Source organism: Coregonus clupeaformis, unplaced genomic scaffold (assembly GCF_020615455.1).
Source record: "Coregonus clupeaformis isolate EN_2021a unplaced genomic scaffold, ASM2061545v1 scaf0358, whole genome shotgun sequence".
Lineage (NCBI taxonomy): Eukaryota > Metazoa > Chordata > Actinopteri > Salmoniformes > Salmonidae > Coregonus > Coregonus clupeaformis.
In genome coordinates, this window is record NW_025533813.1 from 84,087 (window position 1) to 102,259 (window position 18,173).

General features: G+C 39.7%; 1 protein-coding gene across 1 annotated transcript in view; it reads right to left on the bottom strand.

Annotated features, from left to right (window-relative positions):
* The window catches only part of LOC123481046 (zinc finger protein 271-like), a 34,072-nt gene extending 15,899 nt beyond the window's left edge, over positions 1-18,173 (bottom strand). The window contains exons 1-3 of the mRNA XM_041889390.2: positions 17,763-18,173; positions 15,713-15,890; positions 12,804-14,346 (exon numbers count right to left, since the gene is read on the bottom strand). Coding sequence (XP_041745324.2) covers positions 12,804-14,346; positions 15,713-15,890; positions 17,763-17,798 — 1,757 coding nt within the window. The 5' untranslated portion in view covers positions 17,799-18,173. The remainder of the gene's footprint in view (positions 1-12,803; positions 14,347-15,712; positions 15,891-17,762) is intronic.

Sequence of the window (18,173 nt, forward strand, 5' to 3'; positions counted from 1 at the left end):
CTCAGTGATTGCATTAACTACTAAAATGTGATTCTGTGTCTCTGTTTTTCTGTCATCTGAGAGGAGCAATACGATACGACAGGAGAGAGGAGGGGCTAACGTGTGACTGACGTGCGTCACGTGACAAGGTGTGACGAGGCAGAGGATCAGATCAGGCTAGTTCACAAAATCATCCTAACAAAATATGTGATGTTATGACAATTTTACATAGGCTTGGCAAATGATTCATTAAAAATTGCATTTTGGAGGCTCTGTATCACTGGGGTTGGATGGGAGTTGTGTTGGGAATCAAGGACTGACATTATTCTGTAAATTTAAGATAATTAGGGGTTATAGAGCAAGGGGTTACAGGCTTTGTTTTTGGGGATTGCTTTGAAGTTGACTAACTTACAGTTACTTGCATTTGATGGGTTGTGGTAAGATAGCCAACACTAATTGATAAATTGGTGACATAGGATATAGGAATAAAAATAGGTTTTAATTATTCATGATTTTTAATTGATTTATTTAAAATAAAATAAAATAAAAAATAAAAATGTGGGTTGTTAGGGTTATATTAATAATTTAAGGGGGGAAGCCATAGGCTATACAGTCTAAAATAAGATAGTTCACAATAAAGGAATATAAAAGGGTTGATATAGGGGAAAAATAGTAATTCTTTAACTAAAGTAGTGTTAGGAAAACTAATGGCAGAAGTTAGTACACCTTTCTCACATACGGATTCAGCAAGGAGTAGAGCTTAGGGATGTTTATCCTCAGCTTCCGGTGATCATCCAGGAGGGTGATTGTTGCATCAGAGATGAAGATGAATAATAGATAGAGGACAAGCAGAAACGACGATGAAGATGAATCAAAACTCCAGAAGGAAGAAAATGTGATGTCTGGAAGAAAAGAGGGAGGTTAAGGAGGATGGAACTTAAAGAAGATGAGGATGATGAAGATGAGTGATGATGAAGAGGTCATGGGTGGAGATGACTCTGTGATCAGAAGGAAGTTGGCAAGAGAGGAAAGAAGAATGATACTAGAGATTTGATCTCTGATGAAAGTTGAAGGAAGAAGGATACAAGAGATTCGAGTTCAGATGAAGAAAGCGATGAAGATTTGGAGAGTAAAGGTGCTTTATGTTCAAGAGGATTTTATCCTACAATGACTGGCAAAGAAGAAATAGAAGGAGATATAGACCGAGGCTTATCAGGCCTGGAGGAAGCGACGACTTTGGGAGAGGTAAGAGAGCTAGAGGAACAGCTCGAGACGCTGAAGATACAGAAGAGGAGAAACTGCTGAGAAAAGGTTCCCAAGAATTGGAGAAGAAGAAGGAGAAGAGAAGCTTTGGTTATGAAGAATCAGAGTGAACCAAATCAACAATCACTGCTACAGCTTCAACTGAACAATATAAAATGCAATTGTACCAGCCAAGGGGGGTACCAAATGTTCCATATCCACAGCCAGTTTCTGGACAGACACAGAATTGGAGAGGAAGAGGACGAGAAGGCTTAGAAGAAGGAGGAAGATTTCAGCTACACTTCCAGCAACTTTCAGAAGACTGTTATAATTATGGACAGGTTGGTTACTTTACCTGTGATGGAAATGCGCCAGGAGAAAACAACAGAGGAAGATAAAGGAGCAAGTGAAGATCACCTGTTAGTGCCTAGAAGATCCGGAAGGGGGGTGTCAGCTGATAGCATCGATTAGAGAAGAAGAGAAAATAGCTAACAATTGAAGTGAAAACAACCGACCATTAGAAGTGATAGTGAATAGTGGAAAAACTTATCTGTGTTCAGCCTAAAGAGGTTAAACATCTCACTATGTGAAATTGACTAATTAGGATAGGGATTTGAGGTAGTAAACAGCTAATTACTCTTAGGGAACCAATGGAGCTCTGCTATAAAAATCAAAGAGAAATTAAAATAGACATACTAATATTAGGACATAAATCTGTTGCAGTGTTGGGAAGAGATGCATTGTTTAAATTGAATTGTACAATAAGACGTACACTAGACGACTGGGTTTTTGGGAATCATTTGCTTAAAAAGATAATATCATAGGAAGGATGATAATCTATTAGACACTGTCTGAAAAAGTTAAAAGGGGTGACTACTGTTCTGGGTTACATTCTTACACTAAGAGATTTCAGGCTAGGCTAAAAGGTGTTTAGTCGTTTGCCAAGTCTGTGTGTAAAAAGTCAGAAACAGGTGGGGATTTTCTCAATCACATATTCTAAAATTTGGTGGTAAAGGGATTTTGTGAATAAATCAGTGGAAAAGGTTTTTAAAAGGTTAGGTGTATTTTTTATTAAAAAAGTTAGGAGAACTAGGTTGAAGGAACTCTAAGACAGTAAGCTAAGTTTCAAAGTTAGTAGTAAGAGAGAGAGAACAATGGTGAAGGACATTTTAGAGTAGGGAGATCAAGGTAATTATAGATGTATTTTTATAATCAAAAGTTTGAAAGTTAGGAATTAGGGATAGGACTGAGAGTTGGGAAAAAGTGACACTAGTGGTGATAGATGGAAGTACAAGCAAAGACAACTTTTCTTTGGGGAAAATACTTATTAGAGATAATTATGGAGAAGAAGTATACTTATCTAGTGCAAGCATTAGAATTTGTTCCGGTTAAGAATTATTGGTTAAAGGGCTATGTAATTCATAAAGTAACGCTTATAATGGAAGAGTTTAGGTCTGTTGTAGCCTTCACAGTCATTGAGGGAGTTCAGGAGGAGTAGATTACAGTAATCACTCAACAGTAGATAATACACATAGGATATTGGGAACTTTCGCACTAGAAGTAATTAAGGTTAATACATCAACTACTTTAATGGTGACTTTGGAAGGGATTAATGATACGATGGCAATAAGCAAATGTAGGAAGTATGACACCGACAACAACTTTTCTGAAATTAAAAGGGGGTAGCAAGAAGGACTTAAAATAGGAGAGCAGATAGTAGTAGAGAGAATATAGATTCATCATGGAGGACAGGATGAGGTCTTTGATTTTAATGACAGACAAGGAGAGGTATCTGCAGTACCGCTCGTTAGGGGAGAGAGAAACTAAAGGGAGTGGTTTGATTCTTCTGTTGTGAAGATTAGAGGTAGGAATCTTTGGTTCCAGCAGCTCATTCTGTAATATCAGTGAGGAATTTTGAGGGTCCAAGTCTGGTGAGAATTCCAGAACCAAACATGTTAGAGACGGTCGTTCGACCTCTATCAAGTATGTGTCAATCTTATGCGTTGTCATGACTGTGGTATCAGCAATAATCAGTAACAGATAAAATAATGTCGTTGTCAAAACATTTGTTTAAGCCTAGGGGTTAGGTAGTATTGGGTTAAGTGAATTAACTTGTGTGCATTTGTTAGATGGGAAGTAAAATCAGGTAACAGCGTAACTGAAGCATTTGAGGTGTAACCATTGAGGGTTAAAAGTTGTTTTTGTTCTAATAAAACATATGAGGTAAGGGGTATGTTTATGGGAATATCAGATTGTGATGTTATATGATAACTTTGGGTAGCATGACCTTAAGGGTAGTAATGAGAAATATGTTACTTTTTATGTACCAGGTAGTAAGAACAGCAGGACTTTGATGGTTAAAAGATTAGCTTTTGCCTGACAATGTGACTATGGAGAATTTTAGAGATATTTGGAGGGTTTGTGGTGATAAAGTATATATTCTTACATTATGGATGGACAGGATGTTGTTACATGTCAACGTTGAAGCTTCCATATGAAGTTTTTACCATTATAAGAGGGGTAGCACCGGACACAGAAATCTGAAGCTATATTTGAAATTGGATGAAAGGGTGACATGGCTACATGTCATAGTCTTCAAGCCTATCATTGAAGGATGAATCTAAGGGAGAAGGGGGGACTTTTTCCATGGTATGGTGTAACATTTGGGAAGATCATATTGATAATATTAGGTATACAGATAGTTCAGATATTATCACTAGGGGTATATATGCATTGAAGGATATAAGGGATGCGTTTGGGAGATCTGAGAGGATTTGGTTGCAAGATCAATTAGGCCAGTAGGGGCAGTGATGGGTTACATTTTAATGGCAGCTTTGATAACACTGTGTGTGATGTTTATCTGGAGTACCGAGGTGGTTGCCTGGGGCAGAGGGACCGTGAGAGAATTTTACTGTCTTGATATGGAGGGAAGGTTGCCGGACAGTTTTTCGCTCTTACACTCCATAAAGATTTGTTCATATTTCATAGTAATGTATTCATACTTCATAAACAGTTGTTCATATTTCATAGAAAGGTATTTACACTCTAGAGGAGAATGTTTTTGGTTTAATGTTAAAGATACTCAATAAGATCAATGGTTACTTGTCATAATCCTATTCTGTTTGGTTTCGAGACTTTTAGTTTTGTCTCGAAGGGGGGAATATGTAGTGTATTAAGATTATGTCTTTGTTAAATGTTTTTCATGAAGAAATGGAATGTTGGTTATGTTAGTATCAAAAGGGAATGTTGAGTGTAATGTCACATACAACAGACAGGAAGTGTGTTGTAGACAGGGGAGACTGGTGATTGGCCAGAAGAGGGAGCCCATCTTTTTGCATTGTTTATAAATAGGGGTAAACGAAGAAGAGAGGTCAGAGCAGCCATTAGAATTGGAGGACACTGCTCTCCAGACCTCGCGAGTCTGTAAACTTATGCTGTAAGCTTGTGATAATGAATAAAGACTTCTAATCAAGTTACCGCGTAAGCAGACTTCTTTGTTTGACAGCAATAGCCACCAGCAGCTGACGCGACACGACAGGTTCTATCTGAAACCGAAAAGGTTCTATCTGGAACCGAAAAGGGTTATCTTATGGAAAAGCCGAAGAACCCTTTAAGGTTCTAGGTAGCACCTTTATTTTCTCAACGTCAACACTTCAACCGTTAAAAGAAATTGTCAAGGCGCATCACCATGGCGTTGATGAATTGTGTGACGTCATTGCGTCAGCAATCCACAAGACTGACATAAGGACATTTGGAGTTCCTGGCATTACTTGTTTGGCTTCTAACTGTTAGAGCGGATAGCTGCATCCCAAATGTCAACCGACATACTGTACCAGTCAAAAGTTTGGACACACCTACTCATTCCATTTTTTTTTTTACTATTTTGTACATGGTATAATAATAGTGAAGGCATCAAAACTATGAAATCATGTAGTAACCAAAAAAGTGTTATATTTTAGATTCTTCAAAGTAGCCACCCTTTGCCTTGATGACAGCTTTGCACACTCTTGGCATTCTCTCAACCAGCTTCATGAGGTAGTCACCTGGAATGCATTTCAATTAACAGGTGTGCCTTGGTAAAAGTTAATTTGTGGAATTTCTTTCCTCCTTAATGTGTTTGAGCCAATCAGTTGTTTTGTGACAAGGTAGGGGTGGTATACAGAAAATAGCTCTATTTGGTAAAAGACCAAGTCCATATTTTGGCAAGAACAGCTCAAATAAGCAACGAGAAACGACAGTCCATCATTACTTTAAGAAGTGAAGGTCAGTCAATCCGGAAAATGTCAAGAACTTTTAAATTTCTTCAAGTGCAGTCGCAAAAACCATCAAGCGCTATGATGAAACTGGCTCTCATGAGGACCCCCACAGGAAAGGAAGACCCAGAGTTACCTCTGCTGCAAAGGGTAAATTCATTAGAGTTAACTGCACCTCAGATTGCAGCCCAAATACATGCTTCACAGACAGATCTCAACATCAACTGTTCAGAGGAGACTGTGAATCAGGCCTTCATGGTCGAATTGCTGCAAAGAAACCACTACTAAAGGACACCAATATTAAGAAGAGACTTGCTTGGGCCAAGAAACATGAGCAATGGACATTAGACGGGTGGAAATCTGTCCTTTGGTCTGATGAGTCCAGATTTTTGGTTCCAACCGCCGTGTCTTTGTGAGACGCAGAGTTGGTGAACGGATGATCTCCCCATGTGTGGTAGCCACCATGAAGCATGGAGGAGGAGGTGTGGGGGTGCTTTGCTGGTGACGCTGTGATTTATTTAGAATTCAAGGCACACTTAACCAGCATGGCTACCACAGCATTCTGCAGCGATACGCCATCCCATCTGGTTTGCTCTTAGTGGGACTATAATTTGTTTTTCAACAAGTCAATGACCTAAAACACACCTCCAGGATGTATAAGGGCTATTTGACCAAGAAGAAGAGTGATGGAGTGCTGCATCAGATGACCTGGCCTCCACAATCACCCGACCTCAACCCAATTGAGATGGTTTGGGATGAGTCGGACGGCAGATTGAAGCATATGTGGGAACTCCTTCAAGACTGTTGAAAAAGCATTTCTCATGAAGCTGGTTGAGAGAATGCCAAGAGTGTGCAAAGCTGTCTTCAAGGCAAAGGGTGGCTACTTTGAAGAATCTAAAAGATATTTAGATTTGTTTAACACTTTTTTAGTTACTTCATGATTCCATGTGTTATTTCATAGCTTTGATGTCTTCACTATTATTCTACAATGTAGAAAAAAGTAAAAATAAAGAAAAACACTTGAATGAGTAGGTGTATCCAAACTTTTGACAGGTACTGTATAGGGAATAGTATGCCATTTCAGACAGACTATTTGTAGGTCTATTCTAGTCTGGTGAATGGATGTGATGTTTAAATCACTGTGTACATTTATTATTAGGCCTCATTAAATAAAGCTGATTATATTGTGTTATTTAATACATGGAGCGTACTTAGTGAAATAGAGCCCAGTATATACTTTGGTTTAAAAAGGGATAGTTTAACCCAAAATCAATCTCATTATAAATTAGATTGTATTTTACAAAAGCATTTGACAAAAAATCCAAACAATTATAATATTAATTGCAAGATGTGTATTAAGGGCCCGATTCAGACTTGAGATACAGTGAGGGGAAAAAAGTATTTGATCCCCTGCTGATTTTGTATGTTTTCCCACTGACAAAGACATGATCATTCTATAATTTGAATGGTAGGTTTATTTGAACAGTGAGAGACAGAATAACAACAAAGAAATCCAGAAAAACGCATGTCAAAAATGTTATAAAATGATTTGCATTTTAATGAGGGAAATAAGTATTTGACCCCTCTGCAAAACATGACTTAGTACTTGGTGGCAAAACCCTTGTTGGCAATCACAGAGGTCAGACGTTTCTTGTAGTTGGCCACCAGGTTTGCACACATCTCAGGAGGGATTTTGTCCCACTCCTCTTTGCAGATCTTTTCCAAGTCATTAAGGTTTCGAGGCTGACGTTTGGCAACTCGAACCTTCAGCTCCCTCCACATATTTTCTATGGGATTAAGGTCTGGAGACTGGCTAGACCACTCCAGGACCTTAATGTGCTTCTTCTTGATCCACTCCTTTGTTGCCTTGGCCGTGTGTTTTGGGTCATTGTCATGCTGGAATACCCATCCACGACCCATTTTCAATGCCCTGGCTGAGGGAAGGAGGTTCTCACCCAAGATTTGACGGTACATGTCCCCGTCCATCGTCCCTTTGATGCGGTGAAGTTGTCCTGTCCCCTTAGCAGAAAAACACCCCCCAAAGCATAATGTTTCCACCTCCATGTTTGACAGTGGGGATGGTGTTCTTGTGGTCATAGGCAGCATTCCTCCTCCTCCAAACACGGCGAGTTGAGTTGATGCCAAAGAGCTCGATTTTGGTCCCATCTGACCACAACACTTTCACCCAGTTCTCCTCTGAATCATTCAGATGTCCATTGGCAAACTTCAGACGGGCCTGTATATGTGCTTTCTTGAGCAGGGGGACCTTGCGGGCGCTGCAGGATTTCAGTCCTTCACGGTGTAGTGTGTTACCAATTGTTTTCTTGGTGACTATGGTCCCAGCTGCCTTGAGATCATTGACAAGATCGTCCCGTGTAGTTCTGGGCTGATTCCTCACCGTTCTCATGATCATTGCAACTCCACGAGGTGAGATCTTGCATGAAGCCCCAGGCTGAGGGAGATTGACAGTTATTTTGTGTTTCTTCCATTTGCGAATAATCGCACCAACTGTTGTCACCTTCTCACCAAGCTGCTTGGCGATGGTCTTGTAGCCCATTCAAGCCTTGTGTAGGTCTACAATCTTGTCCCTGACATCCTTGGAGAGCTCTTTGGTCTTGGCCATGGTGGAGAGTTTGGAATCTGATTGATTGATTGCTTCTGTGGACAGGTGTTTTTATACAGGTAACAAGCTGAGATTAGGAGCACTCCTTTTAAGAGTGTGCTCCTAATCTCAGCTCATTACCTGTATAAAAGACACCTGGGAGCCAGAAATCTTTCTGATTGAGAGGGGGTCAAATACTTATTTCCCTCATTAAAATGCAAATCAATTTATAACATTTTTGACATGCGTTTTTCTGGATTTTTTTGTTGCTATTCTGTCTCTCACTGTTCAAATAAACCTACCATTAAAATGATAGACTGATCATTTCTTTGTCAGTGGGCAAATGTACAAAATCAGCAGGGGATCAAATACTTTTTTCCCTCACTGTATGTAGACTTAACATGGACAAGTTAATAAAACATGGACATTAGGCAATATTTTGGGACTTAAATTGATGTTAAGTTCTCAAGTCTCAATAGGGTCCGACATGAACAACAGTGTGGGTGTATAGTCTTGTACATTAATGAAGTTACAGAAATTATTTCCCAGTTTGTTGTGCCATGACACTCTACAACATTATGGGCAACAGTTTCTTCTTGCTAAAACACACTCAAAAAGGTAAAAACAACCTTATCCAGAGCGACTTACAGTTAGTGAATACATATTTTTTTTTATACTGGCCCCCCGTGGGAATCGAACACACAACCCTGGCGTTGCAAACGCCATGCTCTATCAACTGAGCTACATCCCTGCCGGCCATTCCTTCCCCTACCCTGGACAAATTGTGCGCCGCCCATGAGTGGACCCTATAGTATACTATATTAAACCCTATAGTATACTATATTAAACCCTATAGTATACTATATTAAACGCTATAGTAGACCCTATAGTATACTATATTAAAACCTATAATAGACCCTATAGTATACTACATTAAACCCTATAGTAGACCCTATAATATACCATATTAAACCCTATAGTAAACTATATTAAAACCTATATACTTCAGTATACTATATTCATATTATATTAAATATATTATATTAGTAGTAATAATAAAAATAATATAAATATAAATACTTATTTCTTCTGTGCTGCCGACAGCGCAGCTTTTAAAGACAATTTTATAATCACATCAAGGTAAATGCTGCGGAGCTTGGCTTAAGTGTTATTGCCTTAAAAAATAATGCAACTTTGATTGAATCCCAGGCAGAGTCATCTTATGTTCAGGTCTTCTGGTGTTCAGGGTGCATCCATAATGGAACCCTATTCCCTACATAGTGCACTAGAGCGAACAAGGTACCATTTGGGACGCAAGCAAGATCATCTTCTATTCAGGTCTGGTTGTAGTCTTCTTGGTTCTGGGTTTGTTGACTGTGCTATAGAGCACAGAGGGCTCCTCCTCAGCTTCTTGTGCCGGAGGTCTGTTATGAAAGGAGATGCAACATGTCATTATCAATCTTCACTTCTGGGGTCTCATTTTAAGTAATCATGTAGATGTTAATACGTTTAAAACAAACAACTGCTGGTCTGCATAACAAGTAATTGATGCATTCCTAACTGTCAAGCACAAGTACCATCTAATAAAATATTTTTATTGAGATGTTGTAATGGCTGGACTTGCTCACCGGATGGCAGCACTAGGGGGGTTGAATTTCACAACATCATACTGGACATCCTCATCCTCTTTGTGGGGTTGAGATAGTTGGACAGTGGAGTACAGAGGCACTTCCTGGTTATTGGAGCAATAGAGGTGGACATTGGCTAGTGAACGTCACCCTGCTCGTCTGTGCTGCAGTAGGGGCCATGGCCATGCCTGAGACGTCATACACTGGACTGAGTCTCCCTGGAGAGGAGAAACGACAGACAATAGAAGCATACATTGGGACTATTCCATTGGTTCCATTGTGCGAGGCAAGATTAATCGAACACTGATAAAAATATCTGAAAGAAAACAAATACTTTCTGACCTGAACTCACCTGTCCATTCCCTGCTGTGTCCCTTGTGTCAGATTTGGAGGCTTTCTTCATGTTTAAAAAAATAATAATTAATGAATGTATCATTGAATAACAATCAAGTTAGTAACAAATCAAAATGCTAAAGTGAAAGATAAGTCTTAGAAAGATGCTCACCTGAACCACATGAAGCCAGAGAGACAGAGGATGAGAACCACAACTACAATTCCTATAGATGCATTATTCTGTACTTCTGTCTGTCCCATCAGCTGCACTAAAACCTGGTAAAGGGTTTTACAATAAATATGTCTAGATCTTTTTGGAACAAATGTATTCTAGAAGAGGCCTCTGGTCCATACAAAAAAACAACATATAAATAAAATTAGAAGCAGATGTTGTTGAGCAGATAATTTATTTAATTCATTGATCAATTTAATACATGAATACACACCTAGTATTGTTGAAACATTATACATTATACAATTATTGAATGGATAATAGGAGTTAATTAATTAAATAAGATACATCCCTGAATACCCCCACCCACATCAACATCCTCCTCTACACACAAAGGCTTCACTATGACATTTTCCATGAGGACATTTGGCTATTTGGACGACACGTTTGTGCTTTCTGGTATTTTTTCAGCGACACTGAATGAGCAACGCTCTTTCAACAAAGACAGGAGTAAGGTTTATCTCCAGCGTGTGAGAAGGAATTGAGTTTAATAAGCATACTGAGTAGAACATCGTTAGACACAGTCGCAAATAATTATATTTCTAAAGAGAAACGGGGCTGGCTGATAGACTTTAGTTCCTCGATCCCTGTTGCTGCCCAATACTCCAGTACAGTAGGTGGCCTCATGCACCATAACGTTGGATGCCAACCGCCGATAAACCCCACAGAAGATGATCTATTTTCATTGTTAGGGTGGCCACTTGAGTATCTAGTCATATGATGAATAATCTGACTTTCAAATCAGTGGATGTGAACAAGTGCAAACTTTGGGAGGAAGGAGAGATAATTAGGTAATATCACAGATTCCTGATTATAAAATCCAAACCAGTTTTACCGTCAGATGTTTTTTGTCCAGCCATTTAAACCAAACACAGGAATGTGGAGGAGCAAAAATTATGAAGACTAGGCCTAGACATTTTATACAGCACAGCATACTGTTAAAAGGAAACCAGACTTACCGGGTCCATCATGGAAGCTATTGTTTCTTACTAAGACAATAAATGTGTAGGCTACAGTACGTTTACTTTGTTTTCACAGGGTTGCCGGGAGAGAATTCCAGTCTCAAGGCTGCAACTGATGCACCCTTAGACCAGAGCAATCAAACATCTATTTAAATATCAAAACTCAATTACGTCATGATAACATAACGTCTCACATCTCATGTAGGCAAATCTTACTTCAGAAAGTTCCTGGATAAGATTTTACCTGATATATAAAAGTCGAGTAAAGTCAACAAAACCCCTTTCACTAAGAATACTATTGTCTGCTATCGTCTACTTTTACCTGACAGCAACTTGGAACAGAGTTCTATATTAGTCCAGATGTTCTCAAGGCTATTGTTGCATCTCCCACCCTGCAGCCTTAGAAACATAAAGATAGACAACAAACACACTTTATAACTGGTGAAAAACTACACCTGATACTTCAAGTAAGCAGATGTGTAGCACTGTAAGACACGTGTTTCTCTGTTGATTGTTTTAAACCTGTTTTATTCTCAGGACCATGACTATAACATTGAGTGTTGGGACACAGGGCAACAACATATCCTGGTCTCTTCTACATAATACAACTAAACATTTAAAAAAATACATATTTTAAAAAATGAATATGCAATCAGCAATGCAAAACAAGAAAACATGAAACCACATTGCAGATGTATGTTTTACAATGACATTTACATGCAAGCATTCGTTCTGAGTAACAAATCACCAATAAAAAAGTAGAATGGTAAGGTATAAGATATTATCAAGTGTATTTCCAGAGTGAAGAGAGAGAAGTTTGGTAGGAGACCTTACTGGCTGTGAGAAAACAGAAGAATGTGATGTCTGTGGTTGACATGACCTATAAGTACTGATGGGCAGAGCTGGCTTCCTGCCCCCATGATGCCTCTTCCTAACAACCAACACATAATTCGATTCACAATAAAAATGTGTGAACATCTTGATGGAGCACAGTTAATATACAATAACGAAAGTTGAAAGATATCCCTATTAAAATACGTTAAAATAAATGCAACAACCTAATTTGACCATGCTAATAGGCCTATGGCTTCTGTACTTCTGTATGTCCCATCAGCTACACTAAAACCTGGTGAAGGGATTTACAATAAATATGAGGCCTATGCGCTTTATCAAAAATAGATTATTATTAAAGTTTTTAAAAACAATGTGATTAGCACACGTTGTTGAGCAGATAATGGATTTAATTTATTGAATACACACCTAGTATTGCTGAAACATTATTCTACATTATACAATTATTTAATGGATAATAGGAGTTAATTAAAAAAGATACAGCTCTGAACACCCCCACCCCACCACACACACACACACAGCACTCCTACTAAGAGACTCTTGATACAAATGGATCCAGAGCTGCATATTATGCTACACAGGTTACCATGGTAATCAGACTTAGAAAACTGTTAGAGAATAGGAGATAGATTACTCTTTACATTTTCTATTGAAACTTTATTTAGGGATCTGGAACCGGTGCAGGAGGAGGGAGATAAAATACATGTTTGTTCTTTCTGGTGTTTTTTCAGAGACCCTGAATGAGCAAAGATCTTTCCACATAGACAGGAGTAAGGTTTCTCTCCAGTGTGTGTTAGCTGGTGTGTTGTCAGGTGTCCTGAATTCCTGAAACTCTTCCCACACTGATCACAGCTATAAGGCTTCTCCCCTGTGTGTATGCGTTGGTGTATAGTCAGGTGTCCTGAATTCCTGAAACTCTTCCCACACTGATCACAGCTATAAGGCTTCTCTCCTGTGTGTATGCGTTGGTGTATAGTCAGGTGTCCTGAATTCCTGAAACTCTTCCCACACTGATCACATCCATAAGGCTTCTCTCCTGTGTGTATGCGTTGGTGTGTAGTCAGGGATCCTGAATGATTGAAGATCTTCCCACACTGATCACAGCTATAAGGCTTCTCTCCTGTGTGTATGCGTTGGTGTGTAGTCAGGGATCCTGAATGATTGAAGCTCTTCCCACACTGATTACAGCTATAAGGCTTCTCTCCTGTGTGTATGCGTTGGTGTTTAGTCAGGTGTACTGATTGATTGAAGCTCTTCCCACACTGATCACAGCTATAAGGCTTCTCTCCTGTGTGTATGCGTTGGTGTGCAATCAGGGATCCTGAATGATTGAAGCTCTTCCCATACTGATCACAGCTATAAGGCTTCTCTCCTGTGTGTATGCGTTGGTGTGTAGTCAGGGATCCTGAACGATTGAAGCTCTTCCCACACTGATCACAGCTATAAGGCTTCTCTCCTGTGTGTGTGCGTTTGTGTATAGTCAGGGCTCCTGATTGATTGAAGCTTTTCCCACACTGATCACAGCTATAAGGCTTCTCTCCTGTGTGTATGTGTTGGTGTGTAGTCAGGGATCCTGAACGATTGAAGCTCTTCCCACACTGATCACAGCTATAAGGCTTCTCTCCTGTGTGTATGTGTTGGTGTGTATTCAGGGATCCTGAATGATTGAAGCTCTTCCCACACTGATCACAGCTATAAGGCTTCTCTCCTGTGTGTTTACGTTGGTGTGTAATCAGGGATCCTGAATGATTGAAGCTCTTCCCATACTGATCACAGCTATAAGGCTTCTCTCCTGTGTGTGTGCGTTGGTGTATAGTCAGGGCACCTGAATGATTGAAGCTCTTCCCACACTGATCACAGCTATAAGGCTTCTCTCCTGTGTGTATGCGTTGGTGTCTAGTCAGGGCACCTGAATGATTGAAGCTCTTCCCACACTCATCACAGCTATAAGGCTTCTCTCCTGTGTGTATGTGTTGGTGTGTAATCAGGTTTCCTGAATGATTGAAGCTCTTCCCACACTGATCACAGCTATAAGGCTTCTCTGCAGTGTGAATCCGCAACTCCGTCTGTTTAGAAAAACACTTCCCACAGCCAGAGCAGCGGTGGGGAGGTTTCTTCCCTATACGTCTCTGCTTGTGTTTAGTGAGAGGTTCTGATCTGGAGTGACTCTTCTGGAGAGACGTCTTGTCAGAATCATGTTGTTGTTGAGCCTCCCCAGATGATAAGCCCTTCCCACTGAGAGAGCAATGGTTAGGGCTGTCCCCTGTGAAACAAAGATATTGAATAGCATGGACATCTGAAATCTACTTGATGGGACTTTGATAAATGCTGAAAATTGCCAATCAAAATAAACATACTATCACAGCGACCACGTTATTTTTTTAGAAGCATATTTGTTTCCGAATTCGGACAAGTATACTATTTATAAGATGCATACTTTCACTTTTTCCAAACTCACTGCACTCGTGCAAAAGAAGGAAGTTTTTGCGCTGCTCGTGCTAGCACATGAACAGATTGAATATGCCTACATGAATCTAATTAAGGCGTTTACGTGTCCTAATCATTCAAAAGATTGCTCAGAAAACCAGGTGTTTTTAACAGCGTTGCTTGTATTGTCACCTTAAGCCAATTAAGATAAACAGAGTAAGGTGTTTACATGACTAATGCCATACTCAGCCTACTGCCATAACTAGTTTAATGTCAAATTATGAGTGTGCATGTAAACATACTCATTGTAAAGCCCTAGTTATTTTGTTACTTTGACAAAGTCATTTCTGAAGATTATTATGAATGTGATTAGTAATTCATTTACGTCCGTCCCTCATTTTAAAGTCAACCCTGTTACATGAACTGAACTCTCGTATTAATATGTTGAAACTATTCCTTAAAAAATATGTTTGCAAAAGAAACATTGAAAATCTAATAGTCAAATCATAGAGTAAAAGCAGGTGAGCTAGTCTTAATCTTTGTCAATTTTATTCTGTTTTGTGGTGGAAAACTGTGCAAGTAAACCCCTTCACCCATACATAGACAATCTAGAAATGTTTTAACAAGTACATTTTTTGTGAAGATTGCATTCAAAACAACCTTCCATTCCCTCTGTCAAAAGCAGTTTTATGGCTGATTTAAAGGACTATTTCACCCATGTAATGCACTGGCTTTGTTGTTTTCAGCAGTCCCCTGTTACGTTCAACCATGTCACTTTATTTGGCACATAGCACTTAGAATAGTAATAGTTTTATTCAATGTCTTGAGATTGGAAAACATGTTTATGAAGTTGAACATGTGCTCTTTATGACCAAATGATAATTAGGTGGAAAATTATTTTATTTTTTTACTATGTTACACTTTTTAAAAATGGGTCGAACTACCCAGATTTTCTCATCAATGTATAATTCATCAATTAATGACTAAAGTGCATAAAGATGGCAGACTTCTGATATGATGTCATTGAAAATTGGGATCATGTTTACTGTGCTAATGACCATACCAAAAAAACAGTAAAGGAGAGCAATGTACAATAAAGTGAATTTAGCAAAACAAGGAATTTGTGGTAAGTACATGCGGGCCGCCATCTTTATGCACCTCCACTATTGTTACAGAAGCAGACTGTAGTCTAATCTACACACCATGGTTCTTACTTAATGAAATCAAATCTCCATCTTCCTTCTCTTCTCCTCCTCCTCTCTCAGTTCCACTCTGCCCCGGTGTTTTCCTGCAGTCGACCAGACCCTGCAGTAAAGTGGTACCAGGAGGTGTTTGACCTGGGGACTCTGGGAGGGTGGAGGGGAACGGGCTACCTTTGTCCTGTTGGCCACAATAAATATTAAACACAGTTTATCATTAAACCAAATATTTGATTAATTTAGTCTACACCTCTGACTGATTTCGGTGCATCCCTTGAATATCTAATTTTTCCTCAAATGTTCAATCATTCACAACTTCCCACAAATCGAATAGCATTGTGGTCCCATCTGATCTTGCCTCCTCCCGACTGCCTTTCATTTTTAAATAATTTTATTTTATTGCCATTACATATTAGAAGGCAATTCATTACAGGAACATGGGTTGTCTCACCCCACAAAAGGGGTTCTACAGAAAAGTTGGGAGCATGAACATGGACAGAATAAAAGCTTTGGATGGGTGGGTGATAACCAGGCGAGGCAGATGGGATTGTATGGTAGGGACTTTAGCCCCACGGTACCTATCCCTGTGAGTCCACCATGGCTACTCCCACCTCCAGTAGTTGATTTACAAGTGTTGGAGAGAGTACGGAAAGACAGAGAGGGGGTTGATCCATCTGTTGTTATTTAATAGGAAACTGTAAATCTTAATTTTTGCCCATATATACAGATGGACCAAAAGACCCAAGGACAGGTAAGACTGGATCAGCCTTCGTTGAACAGGAAAGTGGGGTGGCTGTCAGGAGACATATTATATTACATTCCACCTGGCTGTGAACAAGGAAGAGCTGATGGGCATACGGTTGGCCTTGCTGTGGGTTGAGGAAGTCAAGCCAGACAGAGTAGTTAAATGTTCTGACTCATGTGCTGTTGTTGAGTCTGCAATCAGTTAGCTCACATAGCAGACAAGGCCTGCTATATGAGGGAATACAAATTCATGCCCGGGAAAGACAGATGGGTGTCCATATAAGCTTTGCTTAGGTCCCGGCCCATGTGGGGGGTGGAAGGGAATGAGGAAGTAGATATGCTAGCTAAACAGGCCCTTAGGAGACAGGAGGTTAAGGTGCCAATGAGCAAAGCAGAGACTAAGGGAATGATATGGGCAGTGGTGGTGCAGAGATGGCAGGAACAGTGAAACAGTGACACTAAGGGCAGGCATCTATTCATTGTTGACATTTTAGTCATTTAGCAGAAACTCTGATCTAGAGCGACTTACAGGAGCAATTAGGGTTACTGCCGATAAACCCCACAGAATAAGATGTATTTTCATTGTGAGTTGCCACTTGAGTATATGGTCATACAGTGGCTTGCGAAGAGTATTCACCCCCCTTGGCATTTTTCCTATTTTGTTGCCTTACAACCTGGATTTAAAATGTATTTTCTGGGGGTTTGTTTGCCTACCACCCTTGAAGATGCAAGAAATAAGACAAAAAAACTGAAAACTTGAGCGTGCATAACTATTCACCCCCACAAATTGTATGAGGGACAATGGGGTAGAGGAATTGAGTTTGATGAGAATACTGAGTAGAACATCGTTAGATACAGTCTCAAATATGTATATTTTTAAAGAGAAACGGGGCTGGCATATAGGATTGAGTTCATCACACTCCAGTACAGTAGGTGGCGTAATGTACCAAAACGTTGGATGACAACCGCCGATAAACCCCACAGAATAAGATGTATTTTAATTTTGAGTGACCACTTCCGAGTATCTGGTCATATAATGGATAATCAGATTTTCAAATCAGTGGAGGTGAACAAGTGCACACTTTGGGAGGAAGGAGAGATCATTAAGTACTAGAAACAGATTCCTACGCATGATATAGTAGTAGGTTATCTTGCTGAAGGAAAAAAAAAATCCAACAAGTTGTATTCTTTTTTTTGTTGTCCAGCCATTAACACGGAACAGAGGAATGTGGAGGATCAAATATGATAACAACTAGGCCTAGACATTTTATACAGCAGGCCTATACTGTTAAAAGGGACCCAGACTTACCGGATCCGTTGGGGAAGCTATTGTTTCTTCAGACATTCTGGCTCACACTGGCCATGCAATAGCAAAATACACAGCGATCTCGATTTAAGAGCTCATTGCAGAGATATTAGAGAAAGGAGGATCTAGGAATCTCATTCGTCAATGAATGGAGGAACGTATAACGCCTCACCCAGCAGACTGTAGAACAATCGCGTTCAGGTTGTCACTCTGGGTCACGCGGTTGCCAAACTAATCGTAACGCAATCCCTTCTCAGAGTCAGGGTATGAGTCCAGAAACCTGCATATTTTCCTCCACAGTAGGTCATGTCACTATTCCAAAGCTATACGATATTACAGAGAACAAGTAAATTATCTCACATATAGGAAATGATTTGCAATGAAGAAATTCGTCTCCTTCTTCGATGAGGTTTA